At 43.8% G+C, this 19,656-nt stretch overlaps 1 protein-coding gene across 5 annotated transcripts in view; it reads left to right on the plus strand.

The window, feature by feature from the left end:
- smpd5 (sphingomyelin phosphodiesterase 5) overlaps nt 1-19,656 on the plus strand; it is a 52,989-nt gene that overhangs the window by 17,341 nt on the left and 15,992 nt on the right. For all 5 annotated transcript variants that reach the window (XR_012100078.1, XM_073055103.1, XM_073055102.1 and 2 more), the window contains exons 3-7: nt 888-963; nt 7,335-7,475; nt 12,720-12,809; nt 13,392-13,455; nt 16,579-16,738. Coding sequence is in view for 4 of the 5 variants with exons in the window: in XM_073055103.1 (XP_072911204.1) it covers nt 888-963; nt 7,335-7,475; nt 12,720-12,809; nt 13,392-13,455; nt 16,579-16,738 (531 nt within the window). In the remaining variant the exon portion in view is untranslated. The remainder of the gene's footprint in view (nt 1-887; nt 964-7,334; nt 7,476-12,719; nt 12,810-13,391; nt 13,456-16,578; nt 16,739-19,656) is intronic.

Consider the following 19,656-nt stretch of genomic DNA (forward strand, 5'->3'; position numbering starts at 1 on the left):
CCTGTAGAACATCTTCAGCATCTCACTACAGACATTGAATGACGCCAACCTTCTAAGGAAGTACAGTCGACTCTGTGCCTTCCTGCACAAGGCATCTGTGTTGGCAGTCCAGTCTAGCTTCTCGTCTAACTGTACTCCCAGATACTTGTAGGTCTTAACCTGCTCCACGCATTCTCCATTAATGATCACTGGCTCCATATGAGGCCTAGATCCACCACCATCTCCTTGGTCTTGGTGATATTGAGACGCAGGTAGTTTGAGTTGCACCATATCACAAAGTCCTGTATCAGTTTCCTATACCCCTCCTCCTGTCCATTCCTGACACACCCCACTATGGCCGTGTCATCAGCGAACTTCTGCACATGGCAGGACTCCGAGTTATATTGGAAGTCTGATGTGTACAGGGTGAACAGGACCGGAGAGAGTACGGTCCCCTGCGGCGCTCCTGTGCTGCTGACCACCGTGTCAGACCTACAGTCTCCCAACCGCACATACTGAGGTCTATCTGTCAAGTAGATATACAGTATGTATGAATGAACATGTGTTTTCCTAAATCCCTTATTGTAACTGTTCCTGAATCTCCAGTGAAGAGGGTTTCCTTTAACCAGAAGGTAGTGAGTCTGTGGAATTCATTGCTGTGGGGGCCAAATCATTGGGTATATTTAAAACAGAAGTTGACATATTCCTGATTGATCTGGGCATCAGATTCTGGGGGGGGGGGGGAAGAAAAGGAAAATGGGGTTGAAAGGGATAATAAATCAGGTTGAAAGGAAGGTAGAGAAGACACTCAATGAGCCAAATGGCCTAATTCTACTCCTATGTTTAATGCTCTCATTTTAGTTGGAGGTGAATAAGAATAAACAACTCTCCAAAACTGTTTCTCTCAGGTTGAAGTTGGATTGACCCAAAAAGGCCATCGGATTGTGGGGTATGTCAGTTGCACCCACCTACATGCCACAGCAGGTAACGTGTATAGTGCGTGGGATTAGTGCAGGTGGACATGATGGACCAAAGAGCTTGTTCTGTACAGTATAACTGGCTGCAAAAGGGTTCATAATCAAGACAGATGTGGCTACTTACCTGATGGGATTATCTGATGATAAGCTTGGAGAATGCTCATGCAGAACATAAAATATGGTGTAATCTACGTAATGTCATGTAATCAGTCATAGAGAACTGCAGTACAGAAACAGGCTCTTTGGTCCATCTCATCCATGACAAACATATTCTGCCTGGTCCCATCAACCCACACCTGGGCCATCACCCTCCCATCCATCTACTTAGCCAAATTTCTCTTGGAAGTCTCAATCGAACCCACATCCACCATTTCCACTAGAAGCTTGTTCCACCCACTTTGACCCTTATTGTTGTTTTTCTTGTAGGAGTCTACATAATCAAGGACAGTGTTCATTATTTTGGAGAGTAGGGAAGCATTGTTTTGCTCATCAGACTCAAAATAAATGCTGTCCATGAAAAGAATGACATTCCTAATCCAGTTTGTTGCTATTGCCCATACAATCTTCACCCAATCAGGGGCAAAGCAGTGAAGAATATTGTTAACAGTGCTGTCAAGTTATAATTGCTCTACAATAATCCATACAGCAAAGTACAGATCCTTCAGCCCATAATGTTGTATCAAACTTTTAACCTACTCCATGATCAATCTAACCCTTCTCTCCTAAACAGCCCAAAACCTTTCATCTAAGAGTCCCCTAAATATCCTAATGTATCTGTCTTTGCTGCCACAACTGGCAGTGCATTCCAGGCACTTAACTCTGTGGCTCCGTATGCAGTATGTGGGAGGTCAGGGTCAACACATATGTCCCTGATGATCACACCTGCAATAGGTGCATCCAGCTGCAGCTCCTATCAGACCGAGTTAGGGAATTGGAGCAGGAGCTGGATGAACTACGGATCATTCGGGAGGCAGAGGCAGAGATAGATAAGAGTTATCGGGAGGTAGTCACACCGAAAAGACAGGAGGTAGGCAAATGGGTGACAGTCAAGAGAGGCGGGGGAGCAGACAGAGAGAGCAGAGTACCCCTGTGGCCGTTCCCATCAAAAATAGGTATACCGTTTTGGATACTGTTGGTGGGGATGACCTACCAGGAACAAGTTGCAGTGGTCCTGTCTCTGGCACTGAGGTTGGACCCTCGACTAGGAAGGGGAGGAGGGAAGAGAAGAGAGCGGTAGTGATAGGGGATTCTGTAGTCAGGGGGGCGGATAGGAGATTTTGTGGGGAAGATCGGGAGTCTCGGATGGTATGTTGCTTCCCTGGTGCCGGGGTCCGAGACATCTCAGATCGGGTGCAGGTTATTCTCGAGAGGGAGGGCAAGAATCCAGATGTTGTGGTCATTGTAGGGACCAATGACGTGGGTAAGATGAGTGTGGGGGTCCTGCGTAGGGAGTTAGGTGCGAAGGTGAAGAGCAGGACCTCGAGGGTAACAATCTCAGGATTGCTACCTGTGCCACGTGCGAGTGAGGCAAGGAACAGAAAGATTATACAGATTAATACTTGGCTGAGAGGATGGTGCAGCAGGGAGGGCTTCAGGTTTTTAGATAATCGGGCTTTGTTCCAGGGAAGGTGGGATCTGTTCCGAAGGGACGGTTTACACCTGAACTGGAGCCGTACTAACATTCTTGCAGGGAAGTTTGCTAGTGCTTCTTGGGGGGGGTTTAAACTAAATTTGCAGGGGGCGGGGATCCAGACTGTGAGACAGGATAGTGAGAGGAAGAATAAAGGACAGGTGGGGACTACATGGTTCTGGAATATTAAGTGTGTAGTAGAGAAAGGTGAGGCAGAACAAGTGATGAGGAGGACATATGTACAGAGGGATGGTCTGACGGAACATGGAGTTAAATGTGCAGAAAGAATAAGTAAATTTAGGAAGGACAACAAAATTCCAGGGGCGTATAGCCCGATGGAAGTTCGAGGAGCTGGGTTAAGCACAATAGGCAGTGATTCAAACAGAGAGAGGAGAAATGGGCTAAAAATTCTATATCTGAATGCACAAAGTGTCAGAAATAAGGCAGATGAGCTTGAAGCTCAGGTGCGAATGGGTAACTATTGATGTTGTTGGTATAACGGAGACATGGCTGCAGGGAGATCAGACCTGGGAAATGAATGTACAAGGGTATACGTGCTATCGTAGGGACAGAAATGTGGGCAGAGGGGGTGGGGTGGCCCTGTGGTGAGGAATGAGATTCAGTCCTTTGCAAGGGGGGACATAGGATCAGGAGAAGTAGAGTCTGTGTGGATAGAATTGAGGAACAGTAAGGGCAAAAGGACCCTAATGGGTGTTGGCTACAGGCCACCAAACAGTAGCATGGATATTGGGTGCAAGTTGAATAGGGAGTTAACATTGGCATGTGGCAAAGGTAATGTCGCAGTAGTTATGGAGGATTTCAACATGCAGGTGAACTGGGAGAATCAAGTTGGTGCTGGACCCCAGGATAGGGAGTTTGTAGAGTGCCTACGGGATGCATTCTTGGAACAGCTTGTACGAGAGCCGACCAGGGACAAGGCTATTCTGGATTTAGTGTTATGTAATGAACAGGATTTGATAAGCGATCTCGCAGTAAAGGAGCCATTAGGAGGTAGTGATCACAATATGATAAGCTTTTATCTGCAATTTGAGAAGGATAAGGGCAGCTCGGAGGTGTCAGTGTTGCAGATGAACAGGGGAAACTATGGAGCCATGAGGGAGGAGCTGGCCAAAGTTGACTGGACGGATAGCCTAGCAGAAAAGACAGTGGAACAGCAATGGCAGGTATTCTTGGGAATAATGCACAAGGTGCAAAATCAGTTCATCCCCCGGAGAAGGAAGGATTCAAAGGGGGGAAAGGGGCCAGAGTGGTTGACAAAGGAAGTCGGAGATTGCATAGCATTAAAAAAAAAAGGAACTATGACAGAGCTAAGGTGAGTGGGAGGCCAGATGATTGGGAAGTTTTTAAGGAACAACAGAACTTAACTAAAAGGCAATACGGGGAGAAAAAATGAGGTGCAAATGCAAGCTAGCCAGGAATATAAAGGAGGATAGCAAAAGCTTTTTTAGGTATGTGAAGAGAAAGAAGATAGTTAGGAACAATATTGGGCCCTTGAAGAATGAATTGGGTGAAATTGTTATGAGAAACAGAGAAATGGCAGAAGAATTTAATAAGTACTTTAGATCTGTCTTCACTAAGGAAGACACAAGCAATCTCCCAGATGTATGGATGGGCCAAGGACATAGGGTTACAGAGGAAATGAAACAGATTGACATTAGGAAGGAAACGGTGATGAGTAGACTGATGAGACTGAAGGCTGACAAATCCCCAGGTCCAGATGGTCTGCATCCTAGGGTACTAAAGGAGATGGCCCTGGAAATTGCGGATGCATTGGTAATCATTTTCCAATGTTCCTTAGATTCAGGATCAGTTCCTGAGGATTGGAGAATGGCTAATGTTATCCCACTTTTTAAGAAAGGAGGGAGGGAGAAAACAGAGAACTATCGACCTGTCAGCCTGACATCGGTGGTGGGGAAGATGCTAGAGTCCATTATTAAAGATGAAATAGTGGCATATCTAGATAGCAGTGATAGGATTGGGCCGAGCCAGCATGGATTTACCAAGGGTGAAACAGGCTTGACTAATCTGTTGGAGTTTTTCGAGGATGTAACCAGGAAGTTAGACGGGGGAGATCCAGTGGATGTAGTGTACCTCGATTTTCAGAAGGCATTTGATAAGGTCCCACATAGGAGATTGGTGGGTAAAATCAAAGCTCAGGGCATTGGGGGGAAGACATTGACATGGATAGAAAACTGGTTGGCAGATAGAAAGCAAAGGGTAGCGGTGAATGGGTGTTTCTCGGATTGGCAGGTGGTGACTAGTGGGGTGCCACAGGGTTCGGTATTGGGACCACAGCTGTTTACGATTTATGTCAACGATTTAGATGAAGCCATTGAGAATAACATCAGCAGATTTGCTGATGATAATAAGCTGGGTGGCAGTGTGACATGTGATGAGGACGTTAGGAGAATTCAGGGTGACTTGGATAGGCTGGGTGAGTGGGCAGATACTTGGCAGATGACATTTAAAGTGAATAAGTGTGAGGTTATCCACTTTGGGAGTAAGAACAGGAAGGCAGATTATTATCTGAACGGTGTAGAGTTAGGTAAGGGAGAAATACAAAGAGATCTAGGAGTCCTTGTTCATCAGTCACTGAAGGTGAATAAACAAGTGCAGCAGGTAGTGAAGAAGGCTAATGGAATGTTGGCCTTTATTACAAAGGGAATTGAGTACAAGAGCAAGGAAATCCTCTTGCATTTGTACAGAGCCCTGGTGAGACCACACCTGGAGTATTGTGTACAGTTTTGGTCTCCAGGGTTAAGGAAGGACATCTTGGCTGTAGAGGAAGTGCAGAGTAGATTCACGAGGTTAATTCCTGGGATGTCTGGACTGTCTTATGCAGAGAGGTTAGAGAGACTGGGCTTGTACACACTGGAATTAAGGAGATTGAGAGGGGAATCTGATTGAAACATATAAGATTATTAAGGGATTGGACAAGATAGAGGCAGGAAATATGTTCCAGATGCTGGGAGAGTCCAGTACCAGAGGACATGGTTTGAGAATAAGGGGTAGGTCATTTAGGACAGAGTTAAGGAAAAACTTCTTCTCCCAGAGAGTTGTGGGGGTCTGGAATGCACTGCCTCGGAAGGTAGTGGAGGCCAATTCTCTGGATGCTTTCAAGAAGGAGCTAGATAGGTATCTTATGGATAGGGGAATCAAGGGATATGGGGACAAGGCAGGAACCGGGTATTGATAGTAGATGATCAGCCATGATCTCAGAATGGCGGTGCAGGCTCGAAGGGCCGAATGGTCTACTTCTGCGCCTATTGTCTATTATCCTAATCAACCTCATACACCTGCCTTCTTGCCATATCCTTTGATGCCCTGACTGATCAGGGAACTATCAACTTCTGCCTTAAATGTACCCACGGTCTTGGCCTCCGCCGCAGTCTGTAGCAGAGCATTCCATAGATTCACCACACTAGCTAAAAAAATTCCTCTTGCCCCCATTCTAAAGGGTCGCCCTTCAATTTTGAGACTGTGCCCTTTAGTTCCGGATACCCCACCATAGGAACTGTCCTTTCAACATTCACCCTGTCTAGTCCTTTCAATATTCAGTAGGTTTTAATGAGAACCCCCTGCATTCTTTTAAATTCCAGTGAGTACAGGCCCAAAGCTGCCAAATGCCATAATTTAACCTCTTCATGCCTGGAATCATCCTTGCGAACCTCCTGTGGACTCTCTCCAATGGCAACATGTCCTTTCTAAGAAATGGACCCACGACTCTTGACGGTGCTCCAAGTGTGGTCTGAGTAGTGTCTTATAAAGCCACGGCATTATCTCTGTGCTTTTATATTCTATTCCCCTTGAAATAAATACCAGTATTGCATTTGCCTCCTTTACCACAGACTCAACTTGTAAATTAAATTACTGGGGTCTTGCATGAGAACACCCAAGTCCCTTTGCACCTCTGATGTTTGAACCTTTTCCCCATTTAGATAATAGTCCACACTGTTGTTCCTTTTATCAAAATTCGTTATCATATCAAAACCCAATACTGTATTCCATCCGCCACTTTTTTGCCCATTCTTCCAACTTGTCTATGTCCTGCTGCAATCGCATTTCTTCCTCAGCACTATCTACCATTCCGCCTATCTTCATATCATCCACAAACTTTGCACAAAGCCATCAATTCAATTATCCAAATCACTGATAGACAATGTGAAAAGTGGTTAAGGTGTTGGTCTAGTGATCTGAAGGTCGCTAGTTCGAGCCTCAGCTACGGCAGCATGTTGTGTCCTTGAGCAAGGCACTTAACCACGCATTGCTGTGCCATGACACCGGTGCCAAGCTGTATCGGCCCTTGCCCTTCCCTTGGATAACATCGGTGGTGTGGAGAGTGGAGACTTGCAGCATGGGGATCTGCCGGTCTCCCATTCAAGCCTGCACCCTGGAAACTTTCCAAGGTGCAAATCCATGGTCTCTCAAAACTAACGGATGCCCATTACAATGTGAGAAGTAGCTGCCTCAATACTGACCCCTGAAAAACACTACTACAAAAACTACTAGCCACTGGCAACCAACCAGAAAAGGCCCCCTTTATTCCCACCTGTCAGCCTATTCTCTGTCCATACCAGAATCTTTCCTGTAACATCATAGGATTGTTAAAATAATCCGATAAATCTTCTCTGTACCCTCTCTAAACATAGGGAAATGGTAGCATGTAACATAGGAAAGTGGTTGCATGAATGTTTGTCAGGTTTCAAGTCCATGTCTCTTTATTTCAGAGGACAGCCACATCCGTCAGAACCAACTCAGTCATATCGCAGATTGGATCAGCGAGTTCATGAGTGCAACAGAGTGTGAGGATGAGAAGGTTGTGTTCGATGTTCTTTGTGGCGATTTCAATTTTGATAACTGCTCGCTGGGTGAGTGTCAGACTCTGCAGACATCCCAAATGATTGTGACCTCTCTGCCCCTGGAGGAGACACACTGATCTCACCTGTATTGTCATTTAGTTCAGATTGGATACTCAAGCTTTCCTATACGCAAGCGAGTTTTCATTTGGAGCTAAGTGATATGGTTGTGTGTAATACTGTAATTATATGGTAATTGTTTGCTATATTGAGCCACACAACCAACGCAACAGGAAATGTTATTTAACCATGGCTTTCAGGAGAAATTAGCTAGTGTTATCAATCCAAGGTAAAGGTGTATAAAGTTGCCAAAATGAGAGGTAAGCCTGCGAATTTGGAAAATTTCAGAATTCAGCAAAGAAGCACAGAGATGCTCATAACATAAGGATCAAGTATGTAAGGAACATGAACATCAAGTATGTAAGGAAAAGATGAGAGTAGGTATAGGACCTAGAAAATGAGGCAGGAGAAGTAATAATAGGGGACAAGGAGATGGCAGATGAACTAAATGAGTATTTTGCATCAGTCTGCACTGTGGAAGACACTGACGGCTAGGGCTAGGGTTCTGCCAGAGGTCAGAAGAGAAGTAGGTACAGTTACTATTACAAGAGAGAAGGTGATCAGAAAGCTAAAAGACCTAAAAGTGTATAAGTCACCTGGACCAGATGAACTGCACCTTAGGGTTCTGAAAGGCATCGCGTTAGTGATTGTGAGGAAATTAGCAATGATTTTTCAAAAATCATTGGACTCTGGCGAGGTGCCGGAGGACTGGAAAATTGCAAATGTCACTCCACTCTTTAAGAAAGGAGGAAGGTAGCATACAGGAAATTATAGACCAGTTAAGTTAGCCTGACTTCAGTGACTGGGAAGACATTAGAGTCAATTGTTAAGGACGAAGTGGTGGGTACTTTGTGACACAGGCCAAGGTCAGCATGGTTTCCTTAAGGGAAAATCCTGTTTGACGTACCTGTTAGAATTCTTTGAGGAGACTACAGATAAAGGGAATGCAGTGGATTTTGTATATTTGGACTTTCAGAAGGCCTTTGACAAGGTGCCACACATGAGGCTGCTTACCAAATTAAGAGCCTGTGGTATTACAGGGAAGTTATTAAGATGGTTAGAGCATTGGCTGATTGGAAGAAGGCAGTGAGTGGGAATAAAGGGATCCTTGTCTGGTTGACTGCATATGACTAGTGGTGTTCTGCAGCGGTTGGTGTTGGGACAACTTTTTATGCTGTATGTAAATGATTTAGATGATGAAATAGGTGGCTTTGTTCCCAAGTTTGCAGATGATACAAAGATTGGTGGAGGGGAAGGTAGTGTTGAGGAAACAGGTAGGATGCAGAAGGACTCAAGACAGATTAGGAGAATGGGCAAGAAAGTGGCAAATAAATTGTTGGAAAATGCATGGTCATGTACTTTGGTAGTAGAAATAAATGTGCAAACTATTTTCTAAACAGGGAGACAATCCAAAAATCTGAGATGCAGAGGGACTTGGGAGTCCTTGTGCAGAACACCCTAAACACTAACTTGCAGGTGGCATCAGCAGTGAGGAAGGCAAATGCCATGTTGGCATTAATTTCAAGATGTCTAGAATACAAGAACAAGGATGTGATAAGGCACTGGTGAGGCCTCACCTTGAGTATTGTGAGCAGTTTTGGACCCCTCATCTTAGAAAAGATGTGCTGCCATTGGAGAGGCTCCAGAGAGGTTCACAAGGATGATTCCAGGAATAAAAAGGTTATCATACGAGGAACGTTTGATGGCTCTGGGTCTGTACTCACTGGAATTCAGAAGGATGGGGGGGGGGGGGGGGATCTCACTGAAACCTTTCGAATGTTGAAAGACTTAGAGTAGATGTGGAAAGGATGTTTCCCATGGTGGGAGAGTCTAGGAACAGAGGGCACGACCTCAGGATAGAGGTGCGCCCTTTCAAAACAGGGCTACAGAGAAATTTTTTTCACCAGAGGGTGGTGAATTTGTGGAATTTGTTGCCACGTGCAGCTGTGGAGGCCAGATCACTGGGTGTATTTAAGGCAGAGATTGATAGGTACTTGATTGGACATGGCATCAAAGGTTATGGGGAGAAGGCTGGAAAATGGGGTTGAGGGCGAGGATATAAAAGAATCAGCCATGATTGAGTGGTGGAGCAGACTTGATGGGCCAAATGGCCTAATTCTGCTCCTATGTCTTATGGTCTTACGATTAAGTCTTTAGGGCCTAATGATCTATATCCTTGCTTATAAAAGAGATGACCACAAAAATGGTGGATACACTAGCCCTCATCTTCCAGTATTCCATAGATTCTGCAACAGTCGCCACAGATTCGGAGCTGGAAACATCCCGAAGTGCCAACCACAAACTCGGATATGTTGCACTTGTGATCTGGATTACTCTGTGCGTTATCCAGTTTCCACATCACTGCATTAACCAAGTTTAAATGAGTCCTGATGAAGGTCTCAGCCTGAAAACATCATCTACTCATTTCCCTCCAATGATGCTGCCTGGCCAGCTGAGTTCCTCCAGAATTTTGTAGGGTTGAACAAGATCTTCATGGATAGTAGTGATCTGCAGGGCATCCTAATGAGCTATAGACAGACAGACATACTTTATTGATCCTGAGGGAAATTGGGTTTCGTTACAGTCGCACCAACCAAAAATAGTGTAGACAATATAGCAAAATAAATCATAAATAATTAAATAATAATAAGTTAATTGTGCCAAATGGAAATAAGTCCAGGACCAGCCTATTGGCTCAGGGTGTCTGACACTCCTAGGAAGGAGTTGTAAAGTTTGATGGCCACAGGCAGGAATGACTTCCTATAACGCTCAGTGTTACATCTCGGTGGAATGAGTCTCTGGCTGAATGTACTCCTGTGCCTAACCAGTACATTATGGAGTGGATGGGAGTCATTGTCCAAGATGGCATGCAACTTGGACAGCATCCTCTTTTCAGACACCACCGTCAGAGAGTCAGTTCCACCCCCACAACATCACTGGCCTTACGAATGAGTTTATTGATTCTGTTGGTGTCTGCTACCCTCAGCCTGCTGCCCCAGCACACAACAGCAAACATGATAGCACTGGCCACCACATCCTCAGCAATGTCCGGCAGATGTTAAAGGACCTCAATCTCCTCAGGAAGTAGAGACTGCCTCTGATCCTTCTTGTAGACAGCCTCAGTGTTCTTTGACCAGTCTAGTTTATTGTCAATTTTTATCCCCAGGTATTTGTAATCCTCCACCATGTCCACACTGACCCCTTGGATGGAAACAGGGGTCACCGGTGCCTTAGCCCTCCTCAAGTCCACCACCAGCTCCTTAGTTTTTTTCACATTAAGCTGTAGATGATTCTGCTCACACCATGTGACAAAGTTTCCCACCGTAGCCCTGTACTCAGCCTCATCTCCCTTGCTGATGCATCCAACTATGGCAGAGTCATCAGAAAACTTCTGAAGATGGCAAGACTCTGTGCAGTAGTTGAAGTCCGAGGTGTAGATAGTGAAGAGAAAGGGAGACAGGACAGTCCCCTGTGGAGCCCCAGTGCTGCTGACCACTCTGTCTGGCACACAGTGTTGCAAGCGCATGTACTGTGGTCTGCCAGTCAGGTAATCAGAGCAGCATGTCTCCCTGCTATTCCCACATCCAGGAGTGTTATCTCCATATAGTTTAATATGGCAGTAACATGTCCATCAGGTTTCACATCACAGATGTTCCTATTTAATGATAAGGTAAGATTAGCTTTATTTCAAAGTACAAAAATTCAAGTAAGTTTATTAAAGTACAGATGTCACCCTATACTATCCCAAGATTCATTTTCTTGGAGCATTCACAGTAAGTACAAAGAGACATCAATGAAAAACACATACAGGAAGGGCAAACAGGCAGTGTACAAGTGGCAACAAACTGTGCAAATACCAAAGAAAGAAATAATAAATGGGCAATAAATACTGAGAATGTGAGATGAAGAGTTCTTGAAAGTGAGTCCATAGGTTGTGGGAAGAGTTCAGTGTTGGGGTGAGTGAAGTTATCCTCTCTGGTTTGAGAGCCTGATGGTTGAAGGGTAATAACTGTCATTTCATTTCATTTTTCAATCTTTTTTATTGATTTTCAAATAAAGAATATACAAATCGAAAGAGGAGTTTAACAAGTAGATAATATAAAAGACATATAAACAGCAATAGTAAAACCAGAAAGTATATAATGTCAAAATCAAATAGGTAATATATTATGCTGTATATATACAATGGTCAAAAAGAAACTACAACTCCTCATAGCAATCATAAAAAAAGATTGGCAATTTTATTGATAAAGAAAAAAACTCACTAACTAAACTGAAACAAAAAAAGGAGAAAGAAAAAAAGGAAAGAAAAAGAAAGATTGGGCAGTCCAATTGAGGATAAAATTTTTAAAAAGAGAGCAAAAAAAAACACATCCTTCCAGTCATCTCCAACCCTTCATGGATAAGGATTTTCCCCAAAGAGAATAAAGAAAAATAAATAAATAAAGATAAATTAAATCATGTGAAAATTTTGAATAAAGGGTCGCCAGACTTGTTCAAAATTAAAGGATGTATCAAATGTCCGGCTTCTAATTTTCTCCAAACTTAGACATGACATAATGGAGGAGAGCCAATAGAAAACAGTAGGTGGATTAGATTCTTTCCAGTGTAGTAAAATAGCTCTCCTAGCCAGTAAAGTTGAAAAAGCTATCACATGTTGGGCGGAAGCAGACACTTTTCTTGCTTTCTCTGGAAAAATCCCAAAAATTGCTGTAAGTGGATTAGGTTGAACATCCATATCTATAACTTTGGATAATATTCCAAACACATCCCTCCAAAAATTATTTAAACTTACACATGACCAAAACATATGGGTTAGAGTAGCCACTTCTGTGTTACATCTGTCACAATAACTGTCACATGTACACGGAAACATACAGTGAAATGCGTCCTTTCTGAAAAATTAAGTCAGTGAGGATTGTGCTGGGAAACCAGCAAGTGTCATTACATTTCCAGCACCAACACAGCATGCCCACAATTCATTAACCCTAACCAGTACATCTTTGAAATGTGGGAGGTAACGAGCATCTAGAGGAAATCCATGCAGTCACGGGGAAAATGTAAAGCTCCTTATAGATAGCAGTGGGAATTGAATCCGGACCTATAGTTGGCACAATATAAGCATATGCTTACTGCTGTACTAGAATGGAAATGGTCTAGTTGCTGAATAACTAAACACTTATTTTTTTGTTTTAGAGGATCATTTGGAGCAGCAGCATCAGATCCTCAAAATGTATAAAGATCCTTGTTGCATTGCACCGGGTAAAGAGAAGCCTGGGGTCATAGGTTTGTACTCTTTATTCTCTGAAATAAGTTAGCTTTGAGCCCTCACCCACCTCATCCTGTTTTACTGCTATCTGCTGTGGGCTTTCTTGGAATTTGCTGATAACAGAGCTAAAAACTACTTAACAGGTTAAAGGTGCTGGGGAGTAGGTACAGTGGAGATGTCAGGGGTAAGTTTTTTACTCAGAGAGTGGTGAGTGTGTGGAATGGGCTGCCAGCAATGGTGGTGGATGCGGATACAATGGTGTCTTTTAAGAGACTTTTGGATAGGTACGTGGAGCTTAAAAATATAGAGGGCTATGGGTAAGCCTAGTAATTTCTAAGGTAGGGACATGTAGTGTGCTGTAGGTTTTCTATGTTTCTATGTTTATCTCCTTCAGGATCTTAAGTATCTCTATATGGCCCTTCCCAGCCTCCGCTATTCCTAGGAAAATAGTCCCGGATTTTCTGTTGGAAGCATCTTGGTCCACGTCCTTCAAATCTTTCCTATAATTTCGAGCCCAGACTGTTGACAGTACGCCATCTGTGGTCAGGCCGGTTTGTTTTTATAATGATAGCAATTGGCTTGTCCCATCTGTCTCCTAGGTACACTGTTAGAACAAAGAACGATGTATGAGGAGCCAGTAATCAGTCCAGAGAATTTGCAGCGGTGAGTATTGGCAAAAGTGGGAGGAAAGCCAGTCTATCGCTCCAGTGTGACCTCTGGTACAATGTGTTCACCCTGTCAGAAGGCTATCGGTTCAGGGCCAGCTGTAAGCTGGTGCTGCTAATGTGGTAGTAAATGTGTTGTCCCTCAAATGAAATGTCAGTCCCAGTTCCCATCTGTCCTTTCAAAGGGGTGTTATTTATTTAGACGTACACTTGGCACGTAGCCAAGTGGTTAAGGAATTCGTCCAGTGATCTGAAGGTCACTAGTTCGAGCCTTGGCTGAGGCTGCGTGTGTGTCCTTGAGCAAGGCACTTAACCACACATTGCTCTGCGATGACGCCAGTGCCAAGCTGTATGGGTCCTAACGTCCTTCCCTTGGACAACATCAGTGGCGTGGAGAGGGAAACTTGCAGCTTGGGCAACTGCCAGTCTTCCATTTTTTTAAAAACCATTGCCCAGGCTTACACCCTGGAAACTTTCCAAGTTTCTACGCTACTATGGCAGAGACTAGTTAAGAACCAACCACATAAGGTGGGATTTTAAAGCTTAGCTTTGTTTGTCACGTACATTGAAGCAGCATACAATGAAATTTGTCATTTATTTCAATGACCAACACTGTGTGAGGATGTGCTGGGGGCAGCCCACAAGTGTTGCCCTGCTTCCAGAGCCAACATAGCATGCCCAAAACTTAGAGATGCAGTGTGTTAATAGGCCTTTCTGGCCCAGTGAACCTGCACCACCCAATTACACGCATGTAACCAATTAACCTACTAACCCCAATGTCTTTTGAATGTGGAGAGCACCGTCTGTAAGGAGTTTGTACATTCTGTCCATGAAACTGCAAGGGTTTCTTCCGGGTGCTCTGGTTTCCTTCCACATTCCAGTGATGTACTGGTTAGTAGGTAAATGGTCTTTGTAAATTGTCCTATGATTAGGCTTGGGGTTCAGTAGGTGGGTTGCTGGGTGATGTGGTTTATTGGGCCAGAAGGGCCTTTTCTATGCGGTATCATTAAATAAATCATTGGCAAGGCTAGTGGGGAAGCCAGGTTGTCAAGTTGTTACGAGGAGAAGGCCCTCGTGCTTCGGAGTTGCTTGACACAACTGCCGGGGAGGAAGATGCCAGAGCTGGTTGGGAGCTATTGGATTTCATACCTGGTTGGAGCCTGGCCCCTTCCATCAGTGCTGCCCTCCAGTGTTCACTCGGTGGGACACCAGCTGGGTTGCAATAGTCTGTCGTGCATTTGCACAGGATGAGAACTACTGCGGGCTGTTTTTGCAAAGGCGTGTCTCCAGGCCAACATCCATGCACCACCAATCTACAGGCCATGATGCTCAGGGGCTTGGGCTGTACTTTATATATGTTCTTGTAACTGTATGTTTTTCCACTACTATAACTATGTGCTGTGTGACTTGGTGCTGTGTTTTGCACCTTAGCCCCAGAAGAAGGCTGTATTCGTGTTAATTATTGAATGACCAATAATTATACGAATTATTGGTATAATATGCAGGCAGCCTGGTAGCATAGTGGCTAGCACAATACAGAACAGGTGACTCAGGTTCATTTCCTGCTGCTGCCTGTAAGGAGTTTAAACATTCTGCCCATGACTGTGAGTTTCCGCTGGATGCTCCAGTTTCCTCCCACAGTCCAAAGATATACTGGGTTGATAGGTTAATTGTTCATTGCAAATTGTCCCGTGGTTGGGCTCGGATTCAACTGGGTGATTACTGGGCACTGTGGCTTGAAGGAACTGAAAGGCCTGTTCTGCAGTATATGTCAATAAATAAAATAAACTTGAATTTGAAAATAAAATTAACGTGATTGCACTGTAGCAAGTGCAGAGGTGATTCATTAGGGTGTTGCCTGGCATGAAATATTTCAGTTATGAGGAGAGACTGGTCAAGCTGGGTTTGGTTTCCTTGAAACAGAGGGAGCCTGGGGTAGCTCTGACAGAGGTATCGGGCACAGAGAGTGGATGGTGGGAAGCTTCTTCTTAAGACATCTTAAACCAATGGTGGTAGGGGAGATCGGAGGAAGACTTTCCATTTAGGGTGGTTGCAATTTGGAATGCACTGCCTGAGAGGGTGAATCAGGCAGAGACTTTAAGATCATTTATAATCAGAATCAGGTTTAACATCACTGGGATATGTTGTGAAATGTTTTTCAGGAGCAGTACATTACAATATACAATAAAACTATACATTACAATAAGAAATATAAAAAATGAAGTACAAAAAGGGAACAAAAAAGAAGAAAATATTGAGGTAGAGTTCGTAGGTTCATTGTCCATTCAGAAATCTGATGCTGTTGCAGAAGAAGGTCTTCCAGAAAGGTGTGAGTCTGCAGACTCCTGTATGTCCTCACTGATGGGAGTAATGTGAAGAGAGCATGTCAACAGTCAAAGTTAAACAGCATGGAAAAGAGGCCATCAGCCCAACCCCATGCCCACCAAGTTGCCCAACTGAACTAGTCCCATTTACCTGCATTTGGTCCATAAACCTTTCCTATCCATGTACTTTGTACCTAACTAAATGTCTTTTAAACATCAATATTGTATAGCTGCCTCTGTCATTTCCTTGGGCAGCTCGTTCCACATATGCACCACCTCTGTGAAAATATTGCCCCTCAGCTACCTTTTAAATCTTACCCCTCTCACCCAAAGTTTTTTATGCCATGGACCAATGCCATTAAGCAAGGGATCCATGGACCCCTGGTTGGGAACCCCTGATCTAAATCTTTCCCCTGTCACTTTAAGCCTACACCCTCTAATTTTAGATTTACCTGAGAAAAAGACTGACCATCCACTTTATTTGTGCCCTTTGTGTTTTTTTTAATTGTATCTGATCGCCTTCAGTCTCTGTTGTTCTGGGGAAGATAAAAGGTCCAGTCTTTCTATCCTCTTTGTAACTCATGCCTTCTAGTCCTGGTAGCATTCTAAAATGCTTTTTGCACAGTTTTAATTTACTTAAGAAATATGTAGATGAACTCTTGTCCCCAAGGCGTAGCAGACTGCAACCAAATGCTGCAAGATATGATCAGTATAGGTAGGAACTTGATCAGCTGGACATGGTGGACCTTTTTCTGTACAATAATAACTCCAAAACACCCAAATTTGTTCCTTTTCAGGGCCTTGGAAATCGATGAGTTGAGGAAACAATACCTGGCATTCCCTGTTAACTGTGTTATTGACACCTCCGAAAGTCCAGAGTCTTCAACTGTTGGAGGTGGACGCAGGATTGATTACTTGCTGTATCGGGAAGATACCGTTGCAAAGGAAGTGACGACTGTGAGTATGGGGCCCATAGAGCAGCCTACCAAATCATATCACCATAACTTCAGCTCATGTTCAAAGACTTTAAAATTTCTCACCCTTGTGTGCCGATCTATTTGTCTTAACTGGTCCTGTATGCTGTCCAGTCACTGACTTCAATGATTGCAATGGCAGAACAGTGCAAAGACACAAGGACTATAAATTACACAAATCATGCAAAATAAAAGGAGTAACAAAGTTTTTGGAAATCTGACAGAGGGGTAGCTGTTAGAGTTGTATATAGAGTTCTACAGCATAGAACCAGGTCCTTTTGGCCATCTAGTCCATGCTGAAGTTATTCCGCTTAATCCCATCAATCTGGACCCATAGCCCTCCTTACCACTCCCATGTTCTTCCCCAAGCCACTCTTAAATGTTCAGTTGAACCTGCATCCACCACTTCTGCTGGTAGCTTCTTCCACTCTCGGACCAGCCACTGAGGGAAGAAGTTGCCCTCTTAAATTTCACCTTTCACACTTAACCAATGACCTCTAGTTCTAGTCTCTTACAACCTTAGTGAAATAAGCCTGTTTGCATTTACCCTATCTATGCCCCTCAAAATTTTACATATTTCTATCAAATCTCCCCTTGTTCCCCTGCACTCCAGGGAATAAAGTCCTGACCTATTCAACTTTTCCCTATATCTCAGTCCCTCAATTCACGGCACCATCATGTTCCTGAACCTTTTAATGAGGGTACTCAGGCTTTTGTGTGATTTCCCTGTTGTTAGTAACAAGATGAAGACCCAGATGGTAAAAGTCTTTAGTACTGGATGCCACCTCAATGAATGGACAATGAACACTACCTCACTATCTTGTCCTCTCTTTTTGCATGACTGACTCAATTTTTATAGTATATTTTATATTACGTATAAATTTCATACACATGCCAGTGATATGAAACCTGATTCTGAACCCTATTACATTCTATGTCTACATGAAGAACAGGAGGACAACTAGTGAGGATAGGACTGATCAGGGATGGAAGAGGAAATGTGACTGAAGTTGAATGTGGGAGAAGAAATTCTTAATGAATACTTTGTTTCATATACGTGCGATGCTAAAGAAAATGTTTAGCATGTAGGCCTTCATCAGTCAAGGCATCAAGTATAATAGGAGGGACATTACGTTACAGTTAAATAAGTCATTCATGATACCGCACCTGGAGTAAGGCCATGAGGTGTAGCAGCAGAATTAGGCCATTCAGCCCATCGAGTCCACTCTGCTATTTATTATCCCTCTCAACCCCATTCTCGAGCTGCTCCCTGTAACCTTTAACAGTTTAACTAATCAAGAACCATTCAGCCTTCGCTTTAAATATATCCAAATGACTTGGCCTCCACAGCTGTCTGTGGCAGCGAACTCCAGATTCACCACCCTCTGGCTAAAGAAATTTTTCCTCATCTCTGTACTAAATGGACGTTCCTCATTTCTGAGGCTGTGCCCTCTGGTCCTACATTTCCTCACTGAAGGAAGCATCATCTCCACATCCACTCTGGCTAGGCCTTTCAATATTTGATAAGATTCAATGAGATCCCCCCCCTCCCCCTTATTCTTCTAAACACTAGTGAGTACAGCCCCAGAGCCATTAAATGCTCCTCGTATGTTAATCTTTTCAATCCAGGGATCATTCTCGTGAACCTCCTTTGGACCCTCTCCAGTGCCAGCACATCTTTTTTTTTAGATAATGGGCCCAAAACTGATCTCAGTATTCCAAGCAGCACACACAAAATGCTGGAGGAATTCAGAGTGAAGGGTCTCTGCTGGAAACATCAACTGTTTACTCTTTTCCGTAGATACAACCTGGCTTGCTGAGTTCCTCCAGAATTCCAGCATCTGCAGATTTTCTCCTCTTTCTCAATATTCTAAGTGCAATGTGACCGATTCCTTACAAAGCCTCAGCATGACATCCTTGTTTTTGTATTCTAGTCCTCTCGAAATGAATGCTAACCTCGCTTTTGCCTTCCTCACCACCAACTCAACCTGTGAGTTGACCTTCAGGGACTCCTGTGACTCCTCATACAGGTCCCTTTGCACCTCTGATTTTGAATTTTCTCCCTGTTTAGAAAAGTCCATGCCTTTATTCCTTATGCCAAAGTGCATGAGCATACACTTCCTTGCACTATACGAGGGGTGATTGATAAGTTTGTAGCCTACGGTAGAGGGAGATGAGTAATACAGCTCTCATTACATGCGCATGCAGTTCCACTGTTTCAGTGATTATGCAGAATGTTTGAAGTGAATAACTCATCTCCTTCTACCTTAGGCCACAAACTTATCAATCACCCCGATGAGTTATTAACTTCAAACTTACTGCATAATCATTCAAAGAGTTGAACTGCATGTGCACGTAACGAGAGCAGTATAACTCATCTCCTTCTACCTTAGGCCACGAACTTATCAATCACCCCTGCTGTGGACACTTTCTGGAGGTCCAAGATCCGTATGCTCCGTGACCACTGGACTAAGTGTGTAAATGTAGGAGGGGACTATGTTGAAAAATAAATGTGCTAGGTTTCTAAAATTGACTCCTTCTACCTTAGGCCACAAACTTATCAATCACCCACGTATTTCATCTGCCACTTCTTTGCCCAATTTCCTAGTCAGTCCTTCTGCAGACACCCTGCTCCTTCCACACTACCAGCCTCTCCACCTATTATCTGCAAAATTCCAGCCACAAAGGCTTTAATTCCGTCATCCAAATTATTGACATACAACGTAAAAAGAAATGGTCCCAACACTGACCCCTGTGGCACACTGTCACCCCCAGCATTCAACCAGAAAAGGCCCCCTTTATTCCCACTCTTTGCTCTTGTTAATCAGCCACTTTTATCCATGTTAGAATCTTTCCTGTAATACCATGGGCTCTTATTTTATTAAGAGTCAAAGGCCTTCT

Source organism: Hemitrygon akajei, chromosome 8 (assembly GCF_048418815.1).
Source record: "Hemitrygon akajei chromosome 8, sHemAka1.3, whole genome shotgun sequence".
Taxonomy (NCBI): Eukaryota; Metazoa; Chordata; class Chondrichthyes; order Myliobatiformes; family Dasyatidae; genus Hemitrygon; species Hemitrygon akajei.